This window comes from Taudactylus pleione, unplaced genomic scaffold (assembly GCF_031769625.1).
Source record: "Taudactylus pleione unplaced genomic scaffold, aTauple2 ptg000556l, whole genome shotgun sequence".
NCBI classification, from domain to species: domain Eukaryota; kingdom Metazoa; phylum Chordata; class Amphibia; order Anura; family Myobatrachidae; genus Taudactylus; species Taudactylus pleione.
Window position 1 is genome coordinate 16,765,769 of NW_028284958.1, and position 22,262 is coordinate 16,788,030.

Sequence of the window (22,262 nt, forward strand, 5' to 3'; positions counted from 1 at the left end):
GGCGATGCGCACTGCATTGCAGGGGGACCACTACTGGAGGCACTGAGTAAGGGGAACTAATTGGGGGCTGTATAAGGGGGACCACTGCTGGGGATACTGTATAAGGGGCACTACTATGGGCCTGCATAAGAGGGACCACAACTGCATACTGGGGGTACTGTATAAGGGGTACTACTGGGGTTAAGGTGCATATGGATAGGAATGTTCAGCGTGAAAATAAAGGGGTGTGTCATGTTGACACGCCCCATTTTAAGTGACCACGCCCATTTTTTTCGGCACGCGCACATATCGGGATGGTGGTGGAGAGGGGGGGTGCTCCCTTTTCAAATTTGCCCTGGGCTCCAAATACCATAGTTACGCCACTGTTCAGACCCGTTCGCAAGCTCCTATGCGCTCGCAAGCGGGTCGATGTTGAGGCCCTGTGCACGCGCAGAGGCCGCACTGCGCGTGCACAAGCCACGGAGCGAGAGAGAAATGATCTCGCTCCGGGACTCACTACAAAAGGGGCGGCTGTCGATGGTGATCGACAACTCGCCCCGTTTTGTAGGCGGGGCGGGGGGTGGCTACACATACGGAGGCGTTCCCAACGGAATGCCTGCCGTTTGGGGGCGGCCCTACTGACATCACTCTTAATGTCAGTGGTGAGCTTCCGGCTCTAATAGAGCCGAAAGCTCACTGGGGCATTGCGGTAGACGAGACCCTACCACAAGGTCTTGACCATCGCGACCATCAACCTGGCCGCTTGCTAAAGCTGTGGGTGGTCACCCACAGCCTAGCGAGCGGCCAGGAGGCCGGCTCTGTACATAGAAGCGGTCGCCCTCATTCAGAGCGAGCGCTCATATTTTGCAAGCTGCTCTGAATGAGGTCCTGTGTGTACCAGCGATATGTCTGTGAACTACGTCGTTCACAGACATATTGCATTGGCTCAGCTGCAGAGCTGATGGCAGATATATCTGCGCATCGTGCTGTGTGTACGGGCGATCTGCCGGCAACCCGTACACTTGCTGCAGAGGCCGCAGGGAGGGGGGCGCAACACGCCCCCCGGCCAGTGGGACCCGCGGCCAGAAGACATATGAGTGTATGAACGACCATCATCTGCAAATATAGCTGCAGATCACTCGATCTGCAGATATATCTGTCAGGTGTGTACCCAGCTTAAGGCTTGAACATACAATGCCTACTCTCCAGGAATGTCTAGATGACTAATATTGGGGAGTTCTCCCAGATTCCCAGGTTAGTAGGCCATACTCCTGTGTCCCTCGTCCTCTTTCACTGGGGTAGTTGCTGGAGCTTGCTGATGCAATTTGCAGTGATATGCATCATTGTGGCACCACTCTCACTGGGTAATAGTATGGTCAGCGAGGGGGTGGGGGCAAAATGAGGTACATAGCTTCACCGCACCCCACTATTCGATCCCCTCGAAGGGAGTTATGAAAAATGAGCAAGTAAGACATACAGTGAATCCAAATGAATAAGACAGCGATAAATATTAATGACATTTTATTGAAGTGACATTTATTACACAACTGTATCTTATATATGGTTTAAAAGTTTCCAGAAAGCAAGTTAACATTCAGAATGTCAACAATAAAAATGTGTCAACATTGTGGATGTTGACATGTAATTTGTTAACACTTTTGAACATGTAGACAAGCTGAATGTCGACATTCTAAACATGTTGACATTATTTTGCATGACAACATATACCCAACCTGTTAAACAGCATTTAGAACAAAAAGAGAAATCTCTACATAATCTGTAATAACACCTGCTGCATTCTGACAAATAAGCAGTGCAGTGCAATCTTAGAACCCATAGGTGTGAAAGGCACCATTCACTCTCATTTTGTGATAGAAAAGCCTTGTCCCAGCAGGTGGCGCTGTCTCACTGCAGACAGTATAGTGCTATCATCCCTTTTTTGTTTTCAATGCAACTCTTTTTGGAAGTCCTAGTTCAGGAGCCCAGTGTCAGTGGACTCCTCCTTCATTAATTGTCACTCCCCGCAGCTCTGAAGGCTTATTCTGTTTCACTTCAGTAAGGGACTCAGATCTCTCTGGGCAGTTTTGGGAAAAAGAGACCTACAATTTGTAGGAAGGATATTTTCACTGATACACAAAATATAAGAGTTTATAGGAATTATACTGGTCCTAAACATGTATGTAAGAAGAGGGTTTGGAGATGAGAAATCCCAGCTAAATGACTTAAATAAGCGGTTGGACCAGTACCTCTCCAGAGTGAGGCAGCTAGAAGAGGAGAACCAAGTGCTGGTAGAAGAGATTCACAGGCTTCGCCTGGAGCGAGGAGCAGAATGTGCACAGGGGTACCACACGGAGGTCGGCAAGCTGAGGATGAAAGTGGAAGAACTCACTGTACAGACATGTGAAGCAGAGATACAGAAAGAGAACATCTGGCTGGAGTTGCAGAACTTGCAGGAATTGTGGGAGCAAGTGAGAGCCATGAGGCTTAAAATTGACCAACAGCTGACACTTCACAAGCAAGATCTGCAGCAAGCAAAGAGCAGCCAAGCAGCACTGGAGGAACTGTATTTTCGCCTTCAACAGGAACGTCAGATGCTCCAGGGTTCCCAACAAGAGGAATTGTTAGCTCTGAGAGATCAGGCCCTCCAGATTCCATTGCAAATTACCATGCAGGAGGTGGCACAACCTAGGCTGAGACTGACAGACGTGCAGAGCTTCTCACTGGAGCTGTCAGAGTCCTGGAAAGATGCTTTCTTCATCTATCAGAAGAAGATTGAGGAACTGGAGAGCAGCCTAAGGCTGAGTGAGGAAGACAGACATGGGGCGGAGGAGACAGTTAGGATACAGAGGTTGCAGGTAGAGGAATTGCGCAGAGAGTATGAGGAGCTGCTGGGGATCCAGAAGATGCTGGAAGGAGAACTGCTTAGGATGAAGGAGAAATACAGACTGGAGGTGGAGGAATATCAGGTAAGTGTACCAGCAGTAAAACATTTATTTATGTAAGATTATCCTGTGTGGGGAATTATCATCCTAGAGAATAGACTTTAGCATTGTGGAATATTATTATGTGGAAAATTATTATGTGTAATATTAATAATATTATAATATTAAAAATGAGCAGTGTTTCTTTTTAAATAACTTATTATTCTCACTTTAGAATCGATATATCCTCTACTCTATTTTGTCATAGGCCGATCATTTTTTTTCTTTTTCAAGATATAATATAGACTTCTTATTTATGCACAACTTATATTTTCATTTCACTAACATGTTTTTCTCTGCCTGTGTCCTCCCCCTGTGCCCACCTTATAGTACATTATCATACCAACAGTCAGTCAGGGCCATCTCTTCCATTGGGCTTGTTGGGCAGTTGCCCAAGGGCTCGAAGCTTGTAGGGCCCACCATACCCACCCCCCTGCAGCTGCTGCCAGTTGGTAAATTTGTGATATTTTTATAAGCCGGCCACCGGTGCACTGTATACTGATCTAACTTCCCCCACCCCACCCCCCCGGTGACGAGTACTTACCTCAGTCCCAGTTTCACTTCATCCACCGGCTTCAGACCTGTCAGACAGTCTCTCTGCATATTATTATTATTATTATTATCAGTTATTTATATAGCGCACACATATTCCGCAGCGCTTTACAGAGAATAGTTGACCATTCACATCAGTCCCTGCCCCAGTGGAGCTTACAATCTATATTCCCTATCACATGCACACACACATACACACTAGGGTTAATTTTTTTGTTGGGAGCCAATTAACCTACCAGTATATTTTTGGAGTGTGGGAGGAAACCGGAGTACCCGGAGGAAACCCACGCAAGCACAGGGAGAATATACAAACTCCACACAGTTAGGGCCGTGGTGGGAATTGAACCCACGACCTATGTGGGAGGTCTGATGGGCATGCAGGAAGGTTTAATTTTATTTTATTGACCATTTACATTTGTTTCCCGTGATTGGGTGGGTAGGAGCCCCAGCGCATTGCTTTGCCCAGGACCCATACTGCTGTTAAGACCACCCTTCAGTCAGTTACCCACCAAAGAAAAAACAAACAAATAAGAGTGACAGAGGCCCTCCACCTGTATCTCTTCCTTTACTGGGGAATTTTGCCCAATACTTATACATAGACCTATTGTATCCTAAGGTCCCAGCCCAACTAATGCTTAACCCTATTGTATTTCCAAACATGGTATATTTGTCTATGAGCTAATAATAGTTTTCCATAAACATTAATCCTTCCAAAATCTGTAGTGAGTGGGTGTATTCAATATAAACTGCATGCTCAGGCACCTGCTGTAGATATATAGACAGTCTGACTTGGCCAGTGTAACAAGAGACATATACTGACAACACTGCTCTTGTTCCACACCTCTCCTTGCTGTGCAGAATGGACTGTGATTTGGGGTGGGGGGTATTATGTGGATGATTCTTCAGTTTAAATGGTATGTTTTTCTTATAAGAAAAAGTAAAGTTCTCCTTGATCACCATGATGACTGACTTTCTAGGGATCTTGTTGCATTTGATCAACATATTTATTATTGCTGCATTTGCGAGCACCATCACGACCAATGGTCATGATGTTTGCTCCATTGATTAGACTGCGGGAGCTGGAGCTTCCCGCAGCCAGACTGGGCGCTGGTCACTTCAGAAGCGTCTGCCATAACCGCAGGACCCGTTCTGCACATGCACGGCACGGGCTCTGCGCAGGCGCAGGCGCAGACCCCTAACCAACGGAGATGTACGTTCATCATTGGATGAACGTGCATCTCAAAATCAGGCCCTGTGTTTTTTAAAGCTAATATTATAGGAAAAATATCTTGTCTGTCAGAACCTTGCGCATTGTGTGGCTGCTGACTTTGCAGGTAATTACGGGAGAGAAAGCTGCCTAGGTAACAAATGTTATATTAGCGCGTGAGGTTTCATTGGAACCTTACGCAAAATGAACCTCCCCCATAGTTTTTCACTTGGATGTATACCAACATGGTGAATGCCCACCATGGGCCTTGGTACAGGGCTGTGTTGCAAAAATACTCAATGTTGGAAATTACCAGTGTTTCTATACCCTGGGATGGTAGAGCAAATAAAAGGGATGGATAATGGTCCTAACCCAGTTTCCTTATTGGTTTGTCCCCACGCTGTTGTCATGCTTTGCATATGGAGTCAGCTATTGTAGTGCTAACAGACTATTAGTGAGCCTGCCTTCCCTGTTAAAGCCACATATGTATTTTTTTTACAGTGGTAGCACAGGGAGTCCTTACCAAATATTTGATATGGGGCCTACAAATGTTAAGATAAGATTATGCATCTTGCTGCTAATTATTTAAAAACTATTTAATTAGGATTCTACAATGTTATTTTGAAATGGTTTGTGCTGTTTTCCATCTCCTGTTGTATAAATGTAATAGGCAAAGTGTGGAATCTAAATACCTTTGAGGGGCATATTTATTAATTATCAGGTTTTAGACCCAATACTTATTTCTTATCACCGCTTATTGCTGCAATAAGACCTTAAGGATTGTCTGCATTTATTATGCTATTGGGCCCAGTGATTGAGAGTTATGCCTGTTTAGTCCAATTTTCATGTGACAGCTTGGAAGTGAAACTCATGCTATGTGCAGCTGTGTACATAGTAAGTTAGTATGGGAGGAAAACCAGAGGGGAGACTGCTGAAAACCGAGCTCCCCTCAGTGACTAGCCAGTCCTACAGTCCCTGGCTCCCCCCTGTGTTGGGTCGATTCACAGGCCCGGTGACAAAGGGGTTGGAGAGACACACACTGTGGCTGGAGAGACACATGCTGGGACTCGGATGATACACGCTGGGACTGGAAGACACACTGGGGCTCCAGAGACACTCGCTGAGACTCCAGAGACACATCCCTGGGCTCCAGAAACATTCTGGGACTGGACAGACACAAGGAGGCTGGAGCTGGGCAGACAGAAGAAAGCTGGAGAGACACAAGGCAGCTGAAGAGACAGATGAGGCTGGAGATACAGATGAAGGCTGGAGAGACACACTGGGGCAGGAGAGACACACATTTGGGCTTGGGAGACATGCTGGGTCTGAAGAGTCATGCTGGGGCTGCAGAGACACAAGGAGGCTAGAGCTGTAGAGACAGAAGAAATCTGGAGAGACAGTGGGCAGCTGGAGAGACAAGGAGGCTGGAGCTGGAGAGACAAGGAGGCTGGAGAGACAAAGGGGGATGTAGAGACACGGTAGCTAGAGAGACAGAAGGGGACTGGAGAGACATTGGCCAGCTGGAGAGACACAATGAGGCTGGAGCTGGAGAGACAGAAGGGGTGCTGACTGGAGAGACAAAAGGGGTGCTGGCTGGAGAGACAGAAGGGATGCTGGCTGGAGAGACAGAAGGGGTGCTGGCTGGAGAAACAGAAGGGGTGCTGGCTTGAGAGACAGAAGTAGTGCTGACTGGAGAGACACATGGAGTGCTGGCTGGAGAGACAGAAGGAAGGCTGACTGGAGAGACTGAAGGGGTGCTGGCTGGAGAGACAGAAGGGGTGCTGGCTGGAGAGACAGAAGGGGTGCTGGCTGGAGAGACAGAAGGGGGCTGGAGAGACATTGGCCAGCTGGAGAGACACAATGAGGCTGGAACTGGAGAGACAGAAGGGGTGCTGACTGGAGAAACAAAAGGGATGCTGGCTGGAGAGACAGAAGGGGACTGGAGAGACATTGGCCAGCTGGAGAGACACAATGAGGCTGGAGCTGGAGAGACAGAAGGGTGCTGACTGGAGAGACAAAAGGGGTGCTGGCTGGAGAGACAGAAGGGGTGCTGGCTGGAGAGACAGAAGGGGCTCTGGCTGGAGAACCAGAAGGGGTGCTGGCTTGAGAGACAGAAGGAGTGCTGACTGGAGAGACACAAGGAGTGCTGGCTGGAGAGACAAGGAAGGCTGACTGGAGAGACTGAAGGGGTGCTGGCTGGAGAGACAGAAGAGGTGCTGGCTGGAGAGACAGAAGGGGTGCTGGCTGGAGAGACAGAAGGGGGCTGGCTGGAGCTGGAGAGACATGTGCCCCTTCAGTCTTTCCAGTTAGCCTTCCTTCTGTCTCTCCAGCCAGCACTCCTTGTGTCTCTCCAGTCAGCACTCCTTCTGTCTCTCAAGCCAGCACCCCTTCTGCTTCTCCAGCCAGCACCCCTTCTGTCTCTCCAGCCAGCACCCCTTCTGTCTCTCCAGCCAGCACCCCTTTTGTCTCTCCAGTCAGCACCCCTTCTGTCTCTGCAGGGCTGGAGTTGCAGGAACATGGGGGGGCTGTCCATTTTGTTAGTCCCAGGCCTCACAATTTCTCATTGCAGCTCTGCTGGCACCCCTATAGTACGCAAGTAAAAACAACTAATATTCTCCTGCAATATTTTTATACAAGGATAACCTGCCACTTATTGAATATGCCCCATACCATCACATTCAAGCATATACTGTATTACATACTAGTATTTTTGACCTGTTAGTTGCCAGGTCTCGAGCAAATAGACTTGAACTTGTTATTGAATAAGTAGTATTGTAATATATTTATCTGATCGTTGCTACAGATCACATGTCCTGAGGCAAAGTCAGTAACGGTATTTTTTATCAATCAGCTCGCACGGTGATCTGCGTGACATGTGTGGCCCGAACCGTGCATACAGACATACAGATAGTGGATTATATAATAGATCCCTTCACTACCTCCCACATTAGTATTTTCATTGTGTAAACAAGACACTGTAAAGTCACAAAATGCTATATTGCGTGCCTTTCCCCAACCTTACCTCCCAGTTATTTTGTTGGTGCCAGTATGTGACTTGACAGAATGCAGACACTTGTCCCCTGAGATAGTTTGGGTTATGTGATGACAACACTGTGCTATTAGCAGATCACTATTACTGACGTCTACCTTCCAGATTCAGCTATTACTGCAACAGTCTTATGGCATGAATCTGGCAACTGTAACTTTTTCCATGAAAATGTCACATTATCATCCAACAGGCAGGTGAAGTAAATATATATAAATATAATTTGGCTGCTATTTATTCTGGGATCACCACACAGTGAGTTTACCTGCACCTGTGATCTTGTGATCATGATTAAAATCCCTGAGTGGATCCAAACGTTGATCTTGTTCACCTTCCTTAAAGAAGTAAATACTGCTGTTTTGTCAGCTAACCTGGTGAGGGCCTCTCGTAATTTCTGACTGAATTTAACTTGCATGTGAGGTGTTGGAGCATACATGCAAGTGGAGAAGAGCACCCCTGCTGATGCTCTTCATTACTGTGAGAGCAAGACATTGGGCCTGATTCAGACCCACTCGCGAGCGGCTGTCCGCTCGCAAGTGGGTCGATGTTATGGACTGAGCATGCGCACGACGGAGGGAGCTCCGTCGTGCGCATGCGCCAGACGCGCCGAGCGAAGGAAAGTCCTTCGCTCGTTGTGTCCGATCAAAGGGGGCGAGTTGTCAATGTTGATTGACAGCACGCCCCCTTTGGTGGGCGTGCCGGGGGCGTGCCTCCCTGACGGGGGCGTTCCCACGGGAACGCCTCCCGTCAGAAGCCGGCCCACTGACATCACTAGTGATGTCAGTGGGAGTGATTTTGGCTCTGATAGAGCCAAAATCACTCCGGAGCTTGCGGTTGAAAACCTCAACCGCAGGCTCCGGCTCGCAAATTCGATGGTCGCGATGGTCTCGACCATCGCGACCATCACAATGCACGCTCGTATAGGCTGTGGGTGGTGACCCACAGCTATACGAGCGTCCAGGAGGACGCTCCATGAAAATGGAGCCCGGCCCTCATTCAGAGCGTGCGCTCTGCTCAGAGCGTACGGCTCTGAATGAGGGCCATTGTTTTTAAATATAGAGGGAGGGAGAGAGAGAGATAAATGTCGTACCTTGGATGTTGTAGCGGGTACAGATAAATTAGGTGTAGATGGTACCTTACAGCCGGGACGGTAGCTCCAGCGGATCTTCCTCCTTCTTTTGCAATGACTTTACAGCCTTTATCCACCTCAGGCTGTAGCAGAAAGGCTAGCCCCACACAAACACAGGTAAATGACATAATGTGACAGCCTTGGCAAATAGAATAACCAAGTATATTTATTAAAGGGGGTAGGAGGACATAGATCTAAGGCAGGTCACTGTATGAAAATTATGATCACCATACATATCACAGGAGATTGCAGTACACAAAGAAATATAGCAATTGCAATACAGTAGTTAGCAATTCAGTAGTGAATAGGCAATAACAATTTCCAATAGTTAATCAGGCTTCTTTATCTTTGCTGCTGCAGCACTTCTCTAGCTATAACTAGGAAAAGTGCAATTTCTCGGTTACCTCAATGTACTATACTTTAAACACACATTAGCCTTTACAAAGCCCAAATATACAGTAATGACAACACTTACTATTACTCAGCAGATTTAGCAAAAGCCTCAAAACTATAAATAGTATTATTTTACTCTAATTATAAGTTGTGTCATTCGAGTACTCTGTTGCTGGACGATCACTAACCTATAACATGCATGTATTTGTAATCCGCAATTGGTAAAAGCATTAAGCTTAATATCTAATACTGTTCTTTCCTGATTCCAGAGAGCAATCGCTTTGGTTTTCCAATGGTAAAGTACAATAAACACAGTTCTACTTGCAATAAATCACAATCATCTTAGCAGTACACCGTAGCAATAATTCCTTAAGTGCTCTTTAACTCAGCTCAGTATTAACACAAAATGGCTGTCATTCTTTACACTGACAAACTCGGGCACTGTTTCTCTAGTAGCTCAAACAAAATTAATATTAGACTGTTTACTCAAACTCACTCCATTGCATAAGTCAGGATCACACAGTACTTGACATATAGCGATTCTCAGTATCTGTCGATAATTCTTAGTATCTCTCATACACTTGCAATATTTCTAACAGGTCTTAGTAACTCTCAAACAGTTCTCAATAGTTCCAAACAATTTCAATAGTGCTGCAGCTCTGTAGGGACATCTACCTTTTACACCTCTTTTACTCACTCACAACCTCCATGGATCTCAACTACGGCTCCCAGTGCTGATACATTGTCTCCGGCTCTCAGTCTCAGCTGGTGCTTCTGTAGCAGTCACTCAGTGCATCATCAGCGGGTATTCATTGGCTTCTGTCACCTCACCACTTCAGTCATAATGTTTTGCCCAATCTCTTGTCTCCCACAGCAGACCTGCGGCAGCTAACCCACTCTGCATTCCACTATTCTGCATCTCTTGGCCTCCACTGTGCATGTGCAACCAACAAACACACTGTCCTATTGACTTCAAAGTCCGAGTTTAGTCCCTTGGGACCAAGAGTTCCTAACTTGAAGATAGCCCTCATTTCGGCCTTAACTAGCCTCTCTTCTTCATTATTCTTTCTCCAAAAAGGGGAGATGGATATCAAACCACAATAAAAAGAGAGATGGGAGGGGTCTCTGTTATGAACTGCATCAAAATGAGCTGAGAGACTATGTGTTAACATACCCTTTTTAATATTTCGGATATGTTCTCCCATTCTCTCTTTTAGTCTACCAGTGGTTCTCCCTATATACTGTTTGCCGCATGTGCATTGCAGTAAATACACAACATTTTTACTATTACAAGTAATTTTTTTTATACAGATAGTATACAGGGGATATAAGATAATTTATATAGTTTTATTTTAGAAAGATATGTTTTTAACTTGTTGTGTTTTGATGCCCTTGTTTTTGCTAAAATGGACCATAGCGGAGGGGATTGTGTTTCCTGGCCGGAGGGCTCTCCTTTGTGTTGGCCCAGTCTGTCCGGAACGTCACTTCCGGTTTTCGCCCGTGCGTTCTAGCGGGTGGAACGCACTAGAGCAGAGCGGTTCCAGAGCACACCAACACACTCCCTTAGTCTTTCCGGAGCGGACTGCATAAGATTGAGATTTTAACTGGCTGACCCCTACACATTGATCCATCTGAATTGTTACTTCCAGGTCACGTGCATGCGTTCCAGTAGGTGGAACTCAGGAAAGCGGTTTCTATGTTTTAAGTAAGTTATCTGGGATTTATTATAAAGTATCTCTCATTTTTGACTATAGGGATTGTTAGAGATCTGTGTTATTTTGTTTTTTATTCTTAATTCGACTATGCCCCCGCCCATAAAGGAAATGGGAATGGAAGGGGTATTTAAGGAAGCTTAGGAGACAGGTAGAGTACACCTTGATAAAGACCAGGAAGGTCGAAATGTGTCGGTGTGGGACGCTACTGCTTATTTATTAACTGGACTTTCTTTGGATTACCTTCGGTTTACATTGGAACTGTTGTCTCTTTTGTGCGGAAGAAGGTACTGGGTTTTATTTCACAACTACATGGTGACCTATGGTAGATTCCATACGTTCTGTTTTTTGGCCCTTTTTTATGATCATTTTTATTACTGTCTGTTTTGGATATGGAATAAATGTTTATTATTCATACTACTGGATAAAAATTCATGAGGCTTCAATTTTTGGAGATATACAAAGATACCTTTAAGAGTGTTATCCAGTGGGAGCAGAAGTGAGGATGGTGTGCTCATCAATAAAAGAAACCTTTTGAAGTTTATAGCTGCATGTGACAGTGTGAGTTGGGTACGCCCTGCTTTATCCTTTTAAACACTTTGGGTGAGGTAGCACAAGGATTTAAGCTTTTGAAAGGTGTCCTTTTCCCAAACAGAGGATTAAAGATACCGTTACAAGCTTCACTCTCCTATATCTATAGTGAGTATGGTCTGTTGGTTCTCTGACTATGATATCTGACCCCTCGTTATAAAGAAGACACAACATTTTCTTGTCTTCTTTTCATCACATATCCACGGTGACGAGAAAAACTAAATCCAAGAAGATTCTCTGGAAGAACACCGTCATATTCTGAACATTGAGAGTTATCATATTTGCTACATTTTGTGATTTGTAGCGCCAGCCTCTGGGAACCTTTTTCTTTTGTAACATATATGAATCTGCTCCAATTGCAGTACAGCATGGTTTTACCAGGTGCAAAGTTTCTCTTTTTACTTTGCTCCCAGCTCTGGATCAGCACTGATGTCCAGCAGCAAAGTGTTCTTAAAAAATTATTAAGTGTTGGAAACCATTTACATATATTTGTTTAATATATTATGAAAAGTTATGAGCAGTGCCTGAGCAGGGCTCTGTGATGCCCTGTGCGCCCCCCCCTGGATAGGTGACATCATGATATCATGTCGAGGGATCCCAGGGCAGGCCACGTCCCCTCTGCGTGATGCCATGCGGAAGGGGCGGGGCCACAATTGCTTGTAATGGCAGCAATGCCTGGATCATCCTCAGGATTCTCGGAGGGGCTGTAAGGGCAGTGGTTTGCACGTCTGAAGCTTCCTGGAAACGCTCCAGGTGGCACTACTGCAGCAATTCTGGTTGCAGGGTGCCGTTCTAGGTATCCTGCTAGCCAGATGCAGAGGCCGTGGGTGAGCGGCGGTGCCGTCCTTAGGACTCTGCTCTCTGTGTGGCGGCACCTCTCGCACACCTCTAGTTACGGCCCTGCCGAGGGTGCAGGGCCTCCAACACCAGGAACTTGCATAGCTTTTCTGGCTACACGATGCATTGAGCCAATTGCAGGGTGCCTTTGCAACAGCACCACTTACACACCCTTGTTATGGGCCTGTTATCTAGAATGTATATCTGATTTCTTATTCCTCAGTGCGTTCATAGTTTATACAGTTGTCCCTTCTGTTGAAATAGACTTACAATACTGTGTTATAATTCTAAGTAATAAAAATAAACAATAATAATAACAATTACTAAATGCTATACAGTTACTATATAGTACAAAGCATGGGTAAGTTAACAAAGCAAATCACACTAACAGTGTACATATACTGTATGCCTACGGTATAGCCAATCACATTCCCTAGAGCTTCTAACTCTCCATCCTCTGGAATCAAATCCTCTTGTCCCTGTTAATTGTCCCTCTTTTATATGTAATGTACTCATCTGTATGCAGAAACTACTTTATTTGGCACAAAAAAAATGTATATATTATATAGTAGTGTTCCCCTAAGGATTAGAACAGTGCATCCCAACATCATTTGAGGTACACAAAGGTGTCTATTAGTGCAATAAAGTGCCTCTGTATTAAACAAATATTAATTGTCTCCATTTGGTCATTTGACATGTTTGAAAATAAAGAACTAGCAGATTGTATCACACCGTTCATACATGTTACAGTCTTACTAAACTTTGTAATCCTGAAGATGTAAAAAAATAAATCTGTAATTTGAATGGTTAACATTACTGCCTCACAGTACTGAGGTCTTGGGTTTGATTCCCACCACGTCCCTAACTGTATGGAGTTTATATATGATCTTGTGCTTGTATGGGTTTCTTAGGTTTAGGGTATTATGGTTTCCTCCCACACCCCAAAAATATACTGGTGCGTTAATTGTTTCCCAACAAATAAAAATTAACCATAGTGTGGGTGTGCATGTGGTAGGGAACTTAGTGACAGCTTCAGCAGAGGAAGGCATTGTAAAGCCGCACACAAGCAGCTTTGCAATTCCATCCTTGCAAATGCAGCATGGGGTGTCTGCTGCATCTGCGATCTCAGCGCCGCGGCCGAGGTCCGGATGTTGGACAGCGTCAGCTAGCTGAGTAAGCCTTAACTTGCGCAGGCTGCCCAGCATGCAAGGCCAGGAATCTGCGTCCATGGACGCAGATCCTGGCCTTGCCACTCCAGGAATTCAGAGATGATGCACCCTCGTTTCCAGAAACGCAGGCCTTCAATCAGGCAGATGCATACGGGAGCCTGTGTGCGATCAAACAGGACCTGTTCTGCACATGCACAGATTCCATAGTCGGGAATCTGTCAGCACTGCTGAATCAGGCAGGGATGTGCAGAGCCTCACCTTTCATACTCCTGAGATTTGATATAAAAATGATTAAAATAATACAAAAAAGATATTTATACTTGTAAATTTGTTTATTGTAATCATTTTTATAGTTAACATTCACCAGCTTTGTGGTAAATGTCTCTCGTCTCTCTGGGACTGCAGGGAGACGAGAGATGAGGCTGCTCTGCTTTGCTTCTGTATAGTCAGACACTGCCTGCAGAGAGTAGGGAGTAGGGCCCAGTGGCGTAACTAGGGTATATGGAGCCCAGGGGAAGTTGAAAAATGGAGCCCCCTCCCCCTCTATGTGCGCGCACTGAAAAATGGGTGAGGTCACTAGCACAAGGGGCGTGGCCACTGAAAAATGGGGCATGTCAACATGACACACACCTTTCTCGTCACTCTGGGAACATTCCTTTCCATTGCATATGCACCTTAATGCCCCCAGTAGCACTGCCCCTATTGCAATGTCCACTGTAGTAATGCCCCTTATGCAATGTCCCCAGTAACAGTGCCCTTTATACAGTGCCCCCAGTAGTGCACCCTTATACAGTGCCCCCAGTAGTGCCCTTTATATAGTGCCTCCAGTTGTGCACCCTTCTACATTGCCCTTTATGAAGTGCCTCCAGTAATGCACCCTTATACTGTGTCCCCCTATGCAATGCCCCTTATACAGTCCTCCCTATGCAGTGCCCTCAGTAGTGGTCCCCCTTATACAGGCCCCCAGTAGTGTCCTTTATACAGTACCCCCAGTATGCAATGCCCCCAGTAGTGGTCCCTCTTATGCAGGCCCCCAGTAGTAGTCCCACTTATGCAGACCCCCTGTAGTGCTCCTTATACAGTGCCCCCAGTAGTGGTCCCCCTTATGCAGGCCCCCAGTAGTGCCCCTTATACAGTACCCCCAGTATGCAATGCCCCCAGTAGTGGTCCCTCTTATGCAGGCCCCCAGTAGTGCCCCTTTTACAGTACCCCCAGTAGTGGTCCCCCTTATGCAGGCCCCCAGTAGTGCCCCTTATACAGTGCCCCCAGTAGTGGTCCCCCTTATGCAGGCCCCCAGTAGTAATCCCCCCTATGCAGTGCCCTCCGTAGTGGTCCTCCCTATTCAGTGCCCCAGTAGTGCCCCTTACATAACACACACAGACATACATACACACACAAAACACTGACTTACCTTACCTGAATCCCCGCTCATGATGTGCCCGCCGCTGTCTGCTCCTCCGTTCTCCCGCTTGGTACTATGGGAGAGACGTCATGACGTCTCTACCATCACCCACTGCAGGAGCCGGAAGGCGGAGCTCATCAGTGAGCTCCAGCCCGGCTCTGGCAGTGGGCGCGGCACCATTGAGAGTCTGTCTGGCTCTCATTGGCTGCTGGAACACACACATCGCCGCCGGGTAGTACGAGTGTACCACCCAGCACTGGCGGCGATGTGTGTGTAACTGTGTAGTGCGGACCGCATTCACTGCGGTCTGCACTACACTGACTAACTAGGGCGGACCTCTGGGACCAGTACCATGGCCGGAGGTGCCGCCAGTGTCACAGCGCCCAGGACACGAGTCCCGGTTGCCCTACCCTAGTTACGCCACTGACAGGGCCACACCATAGGCAATAAGCTGCACAGAAAGAGAGCTAATAGAGGCATGCCTCTGAGTATGAGGGGGCGTGCCTTGAGCACTGATGGACACCTTGGATTTGTCATGTGACCAGGAAGTGCACTGCAGTGTTTGAGCTGTCAGTAGCAGCAAGAGAAGACACAGTGATGCAGATAGGAGAATCAGTGGACACTGATGCTTAGTGTAATGAGAGCTACAGTGAGTAGGGGTAAGACAGGCTCCCAGCACTCAGACCCATCTCAATGTGTGCCTTCCCAGCCATTGACCTCACCGCACTTCACTGAAATCAGGCCCTTAGATTGTAAGATCACCTGGGCCAGGGACTGATATGAATGGCTAAATATTTTCTGCAAAGCGCTGCTGCATATGTCTGCGCTGTATAAATAACTAATAATAAATAAAAAATAAGAAACTACAGGGAAATCTTCTCCATAATTTCTAGAAAATGCCATGGCAGAGCATCTCTATAGAGAATAGACTGGAAATACTACTGCATATTTACTAACACATCCAGCTGATGCGCAATATAACTGACTGGAAACCTCGTGGAATGCATTGCAAGTTCAATGCATGAATTTTGCACAAATGTTCCTAATATAATATTATTAGTTTTACTTGAAAAGCTTGTTTCCCCCTTTTATTAGCTCTTCTATATATTGTTTATGTGATAAATATTAGCTCTTCTATATAATGTTTATGTGCTAAATGGAGTTTGAAGTTCAATAGCACCATTTCCTCTCATTTCATGACTTTGTGCCAACTTTCTGTATCCCAGATGTGATGGGTCCTCTGTAAAATGTGCCTGTTCACTATGCAGAACTTCTAGGTTAAAACTCCTGTGAGATAGTTAATGCAAACTAATTTTTCAAGCGGTAATCTCCACAGGGAATGACATCACCTGGATAAGTAATTAATGTTGTAATTTCCTCTAACATTGATTATTCAGATGTGTTTTCCGTTTCAACAAGTGAGAAGTACCATGGAAAATCTACAAAACAGAAGTTGACACTTTGATTTTCCTAAGCTGTAAATTTATGTCAAAATTGAGTATACCTAATTTTACAGTACATTCAAAATCCGGATACATAACTTTGATAGCTAGAACTATGAGTAAACAAAGCTATTCTGACATATCCACACTTTTAGTTTTGCTTACATTTTAAGAGAGCATGCCCAGGGGCTGTTTTATAAAGGAGAAGGTCCGTGTGCAGCGTCTGTGTGGGCCCTTATCTCTCTGGCAGTGCAGTAGACTGGCTTTGTGTCAGAGGCTACTGTATATGCGCTGGTCTCCGGGAACATGGCGCAGCGCTATATTCACAGAGAATTCTCTATTGCGCATGCACAAGTTTTCAGGAAAATGGCTCACACAACATATTCCCGGTGGTTTCTGTCTGTAGCGCTTGCCGACATGGAACTGCAAAGAGGTAAGTATAATATAATATGGGTGCACCCATTATACCATTATACTGTAGAAACGCCAATGAGCATACCCCTGACATATTATACAGTTGTCACTAGAGTCAATAGGAAAGCTGCTTGTAACCAAACACATGGGGGATACACATGACCCATTGGAGATCTTAAATAAATTATGTTACCAATGGAGAATTGTATCTAAACTTCTAAAAGAGTGGAGAACTGGACAAGTGGAGAAGTTACCCCTAACCAGTAGCGCTGAGAGGGGTGGGGGGCTGGGCAGTTACTATTTACCCTGCCCGGGCTTGCCCAAGAGGCCAAACGTGGGCCTGGGCCACCTGTTGAGGAGGACAAATACCCTCTTCGGAGTGCGCACAGCCACTTGGCGGTGGCACATAGTATTTTTTCTGAGGAGTGCGTGACCATGCCTCCCGGATTGTCCATGATCCCTTTATATCTCCCACGTCTGCTGATGTCTCCACTGCCCTGCCCATAGCAACCAATCAGCTTAAACCTATAATTTTATAGAATCTACTTGTTAAATGTTAGCTAGAAGCTAATTGGTTGTTATGGGTAACTTCTCCACTTGTTCACTTCATTAAAGTGCATGGGGTATGCTCATCCTCTGTCACATATGTCCTTAAGTCATTGCACGCAGCCCTTTCTTAGCATTATTCCTAAATAATGTTACTGCTCAGCCCCAATGGACACAAGACCTATGAACACTAGTGGTGTTCTAGTGCCAGTTTGACACCAGCCTTAGTCATTATTAATGAAGTGACATGTTCCTATTGATAGGCTGCACTCTCACAAGTCTCAGCCACACCAGTTGGCACCTTTGTCCCATTTACTGGGAAGCTGGTGTGTCCACGCTCATCATGGTGAGTGGGTGCTATGTGCTCCTGTCATTGGAGCATCTGGCAATTCAAAGGTCTTTTAATGGGAGGGGATGGAAGCTGGGGAGTTGGGTGCAAGTACTTGCCCATTTTTATATGCACTTTGCTGCAGCGTGTACATTGCTCTGGAAGCAGTGTTGGTAGGAAACAGGTGCAGCATCCAGAAACCTGAGGACAACATTCTACTGTACTATCATTAATGTCATTCATTTTGCATGTTAATTTTACTAGGCTTAATTTCAGTACTAACTGATTAAAACATCCCCCTTCAGAATTTAGCACACTATTATAACTGGAAGATAAGTTGGAAACTAGGGAGCAGGACATTGTCTTACGGCTGAAATGGGTCTTGGTAACATTCTTGCTTCCTCATTATATCATTATGTGTCCGTTGTGCTGCAAGTAAGGAACACGGTCACATGATGTCCTGTTACATATCATTTATAAAATGTTCTTATCAGCCTGCCCCAGCTTGTCATGACACTGGTCTGCCAGTAAATATTTTGTCTGTTAATAAACATTTGTTTATGCCAAAATATTTTAACACCCTGCAAGTTTTGGAGCCCATTACAGTAAAATTAGAATATGCAATAAATCTATAATAAATAAAGAAGATCAATAGAATGTCACAGAATTCTATATTCTGCCGACAGAATCATTTTTGTACATATCTGCATTATTGCATACAAATAAACTCATTCCAGGGAGTAACCTTGAACGGGAATAAGTCATATATAGTAATACAATGGCTAATGATATGAGTAGTAAGTCAACAACTATGACCCCTTTGTGTAATGCAGGCTCAGGGGTCATTGTTTATTTACTAATCTTTTAACCATGAAAGCAGCAGCAAAACCTGCTCAATAGATGTAAACTAAAAATTCCCCAATAACTTATAAAACAGGCCACGTTGGTGTTTCTGCAGTTGCAGGGAAGGTGGAAGTGGAGGTGGAATCACACATGGAATAAAAGGGAGGTGTAGAAATAGAGAAGCCAACACAAGGGGCAAGGCTGAGGGACATTATGTAGGGAGGACAGATGGGAGAAAGCTTTCAGAGACCCCAAAAGAAAAACAGTCAATGTGGGCACATGCTGTGATAGGTGGGCTTGTTGGGATGCTAGTAGTAGTAAATGTGGTTAATGTTGCCGATGTGCCAGGATGACCTCGGATCAGATTCTACGCCAGCGACTTAGAAATTTTGACTGTGCCACCGAAGGAAAGAACATAAGTGTTCTCTGTATTTATGATTTAATAAACCATTATCTTAGTGCACAGATAAGACTGAAATCCAGGACAGTTTCTTTTTAAAAATATTTTTAACACCACTGAATAATAGTAAACTTTTATAATAAACAACATAGAATTATGTTTAACAGAGGATTCTATTTAAAAACAATATCATACTTTATATAGCATAAATAAAAAAAGAATTTAGGAAATTGATCATTAAAGATAAAGGGTTTATCCTGAGCCAGACACACTGCCGTACGCAGTTCAGCAAATGTTTTCCTCTGCACATGCATGTAAGTCGCACTGCGCATGTGTCCAGAGTCCATGCGCACAGAGACGCAATTGTGATCGAGATGTACCGGAGACGCATAGCATCAGAAATGTGTTGGGAAAGTGCTGGGCGTTCTTGGGCAATGACTGGGAGGTGGCTATTCAGACGCACATTGGAGGCTACACTCTGACAGAGAATATGAACCTACCATGGGCTGGCGCAAGTTTCGATGGTGCGACGGATGGTTGAGTCTAAAGATGCACCAAGCGATATTTAGGCATTTAGAGAAGCTCAAAGTTGGCGTCTCAGTCTTTGCACACTGAGGACCTGATTCAGACCCACTCGTGAGCGCTCGCAAGCGGGCCGATGGTGCCCTAGTGTGCATGCGCACGACGGAGGGAGCTCCGTCGTGCGCATACATGAGACCCGAATAGCGACGGCCAAGCCATCGCTATGGGTCTCGCACCAAAGGGGGCGTGCTGTCGATGGTGAGTGACAGCACGCTCCCTTTGGTGATGTCAGTGGGAGTGCTTTTGGCTCTGACAGAGCCAAAAGCACTCCTGGGCTTGCGGCAGCGAGACCCTACCGCAGGGTCTCATCGCAAGCCCGATGGTTGCGATGGTCTTGACCATCGCGACCATCTTTTTGGCCGCTCGCATAAGCTGTGGGCGGTCACCCACAGCTATGCGAGTGGCCAGGAGGCCGCTCCAATTTTAGCGTCCGGCTCTGAATCAGGCCCTGAGACACACAGCTGTACACCAGGGCTTGTAGTGGTATTAGTATAAAGCTGCAGATGTGCAACCAGCAAAAGATACAGACACGGACACCACTGCTTCCAAAATATGTCAATTTAACACAGACCCAAAATATGTCAATTCAACACATATATATTAGATAATTGGAATTTATCATATAATAATTTCAAATCCTTTCCGTTGCTTACTCAATAAATATGCCAGGAAAGCCAAATTTATGAGAATTTATCTAGTAGACCTGATTGATTGCAACTGACATATCTCTCCATCAGATAAGTTCTCTCTAGCCTCTACATCAGATCCTCTCTATCAGATAAGTTCTCTCTAGCCTCTACATCAGATCCTCTACAGCAGATAAGTTCTCTCTATCCTCTCCATCAGATAAGTTCTCTCTAGCCTCTACATCAGATCCTCTCCATCAGATAAGTTATCTGTAGCCTCTACATCAGATCCTCTACATCAGATAAGTTCTCTCTAGCCTCTACATCAGATCCTCTACATCAGATAAGTTCTTTCTAACCTCTACATCAGATCATCTACATCAGATAAGTTCTCTCTAGCCTCTACATCAGATCCACTACATCAGATAAGTTCTCTCTAGCCTCTACATTAGATCATCTACATCAGATAAGTTCTCTCTAGCCTCTACATTAGATCATCTACATCAGATAAGTTCTCTCTAGCCTATACATTAGATAAGTTTACTCTAGCCTATACATTAGATAAGTTATCTGTAGGCTATACATTAGATAAGTTAACTATAGCCTTTCCATCACATAAATTCTCTTATATCCTCTCCATCAGATAAGTTCTCTAGTATTCATTCTAGCACCCTGCACCTGTCACAACCTGTGCACATCCTGCCTGTGGTGTCACTGTCTGTTCTGGTGCTTCTATCACACTTTTTTGCATCAGCTGAATGCACTAGAATCACCAGAGCAGAAAGTGACACCCTAGGCAGGAAAGAGGAACTGCACGGGTTATGACAGGTGCAGGGTGCTAGACTGAACACTATTCTCTGTAGCCTTTCCATCACAAATTCTCTCTAGCCTTTCCGTAATATAAGTTCTCTCTAGCCTATATATCACATTGTGGACCTCATTTGGAGTCGGTCGTAAGCGGCCGCTTGGTTGTACGCATCTGATGTTTCCAAACCACACATGCGTACGTTTGTGCGCATGTGCATACGAGACCTTGCGATCCAAAATGCTGTCGATCATACGGCTTACGAGCAGGAAGTGGTTTCCAAGAGTTGATTGACATGAAAGGCCGTTTGTTGGTGTTGACGGGGGTGGTGGTCTGAAAACGCAGGCGTTTCTCACCGTTTTCAGGGCGTTTTAGGGGCATACATAATTTACCTGCTACGACCGACATAGAAGGCCGGAAGTAGTAAAACGTCACTCTGCGAGCAGGTTCGAGGCCTGGCTGATCGTACAGCTTGAGGTTGGGTATGTGCTCTCTCAAGTCCCAGAGTGCAATCGATACTATCGAATGTTACTGATGTTAGGAGTGATGTTTCTATTTTGAGCCACACAATGCAAGCAGCTAATCGTTTGTTGTAGCTAATAACACTGCTAATTGGCTTGTAATTGATTCAGCTGTGTTTGCATTAGCGAATAATAAGAATTAATATATTTCATGTGGATGGCTTATTCTATGCGTTTTTTTGTTAATTTTTGGTGTAATTTGCACACAACACAAGCGGCCACAACCATCAGAAGAAAATGAACATACAGCGACTGACAATGACTGACAACGATTGACTCAATCGCTAGCTGCTATCACTCGCTAGCTAGAGGAGGTGCATTGTTCATGTATGGGCGTCACTTTGGTTGCGATCGACCGGCCGTGCGATTGCTTCCTTTTTCAGTTTCGCGGTCGTTAGTCATACGACCGAGCGGCCGCTTACGACAGACTCTGAATGAGGGCCTTATTCTCTCTAGCCTCTCCATCACATTAGTTCCGTCTATCCTCTACATCAGATAAGTTCTCTCTAGTCTCTACATCAAATCCTCTACATCAGATAAGTTCTCTCTAGTCTCTACATCAAATCCTCTACATCAGATAAGTTCTCCCTAGTCTCTACATCAAATCCTCTACATCAGATAAGTTCTCTCTAGCCTCTACATCAGATCCTCTCCATCAGATAAGTTCTCTCTAGCCTCTACATCAGATCATCTACATCAGATAAGTTCTCTCTAGCCTCTACATCAGATCCTCTCCATCAGATAAGTTCTCTCTAGC

General features: G+C 45.4%; 1 protein-coding gene across 1 annotated transcript in view; it reads left to right on the forward strand.

The window, feature by feature from the left end:
• Positions 1 to 2,084: 2,084 nt before the first annotated feature.
• Positions 2,085 to 22,262, forward strand: part of SYNM (synemin) — a 45,682-nt gene continuing 25,504 nt past the window's right edge. Inside the window, exon 1 of the mRNA XM_088452689.1 lies at positions 2,085 to 2,945. Within this exon, the coding sequence (XP_088308815.1) occupies positions 2,154 to 2,945 (792 nt within the window). The 5' untranslated portion in view covers positions 2,085 to 2,153. The remainder of the gene's footprint in view (positions 2,946 to 22,262) is intronic.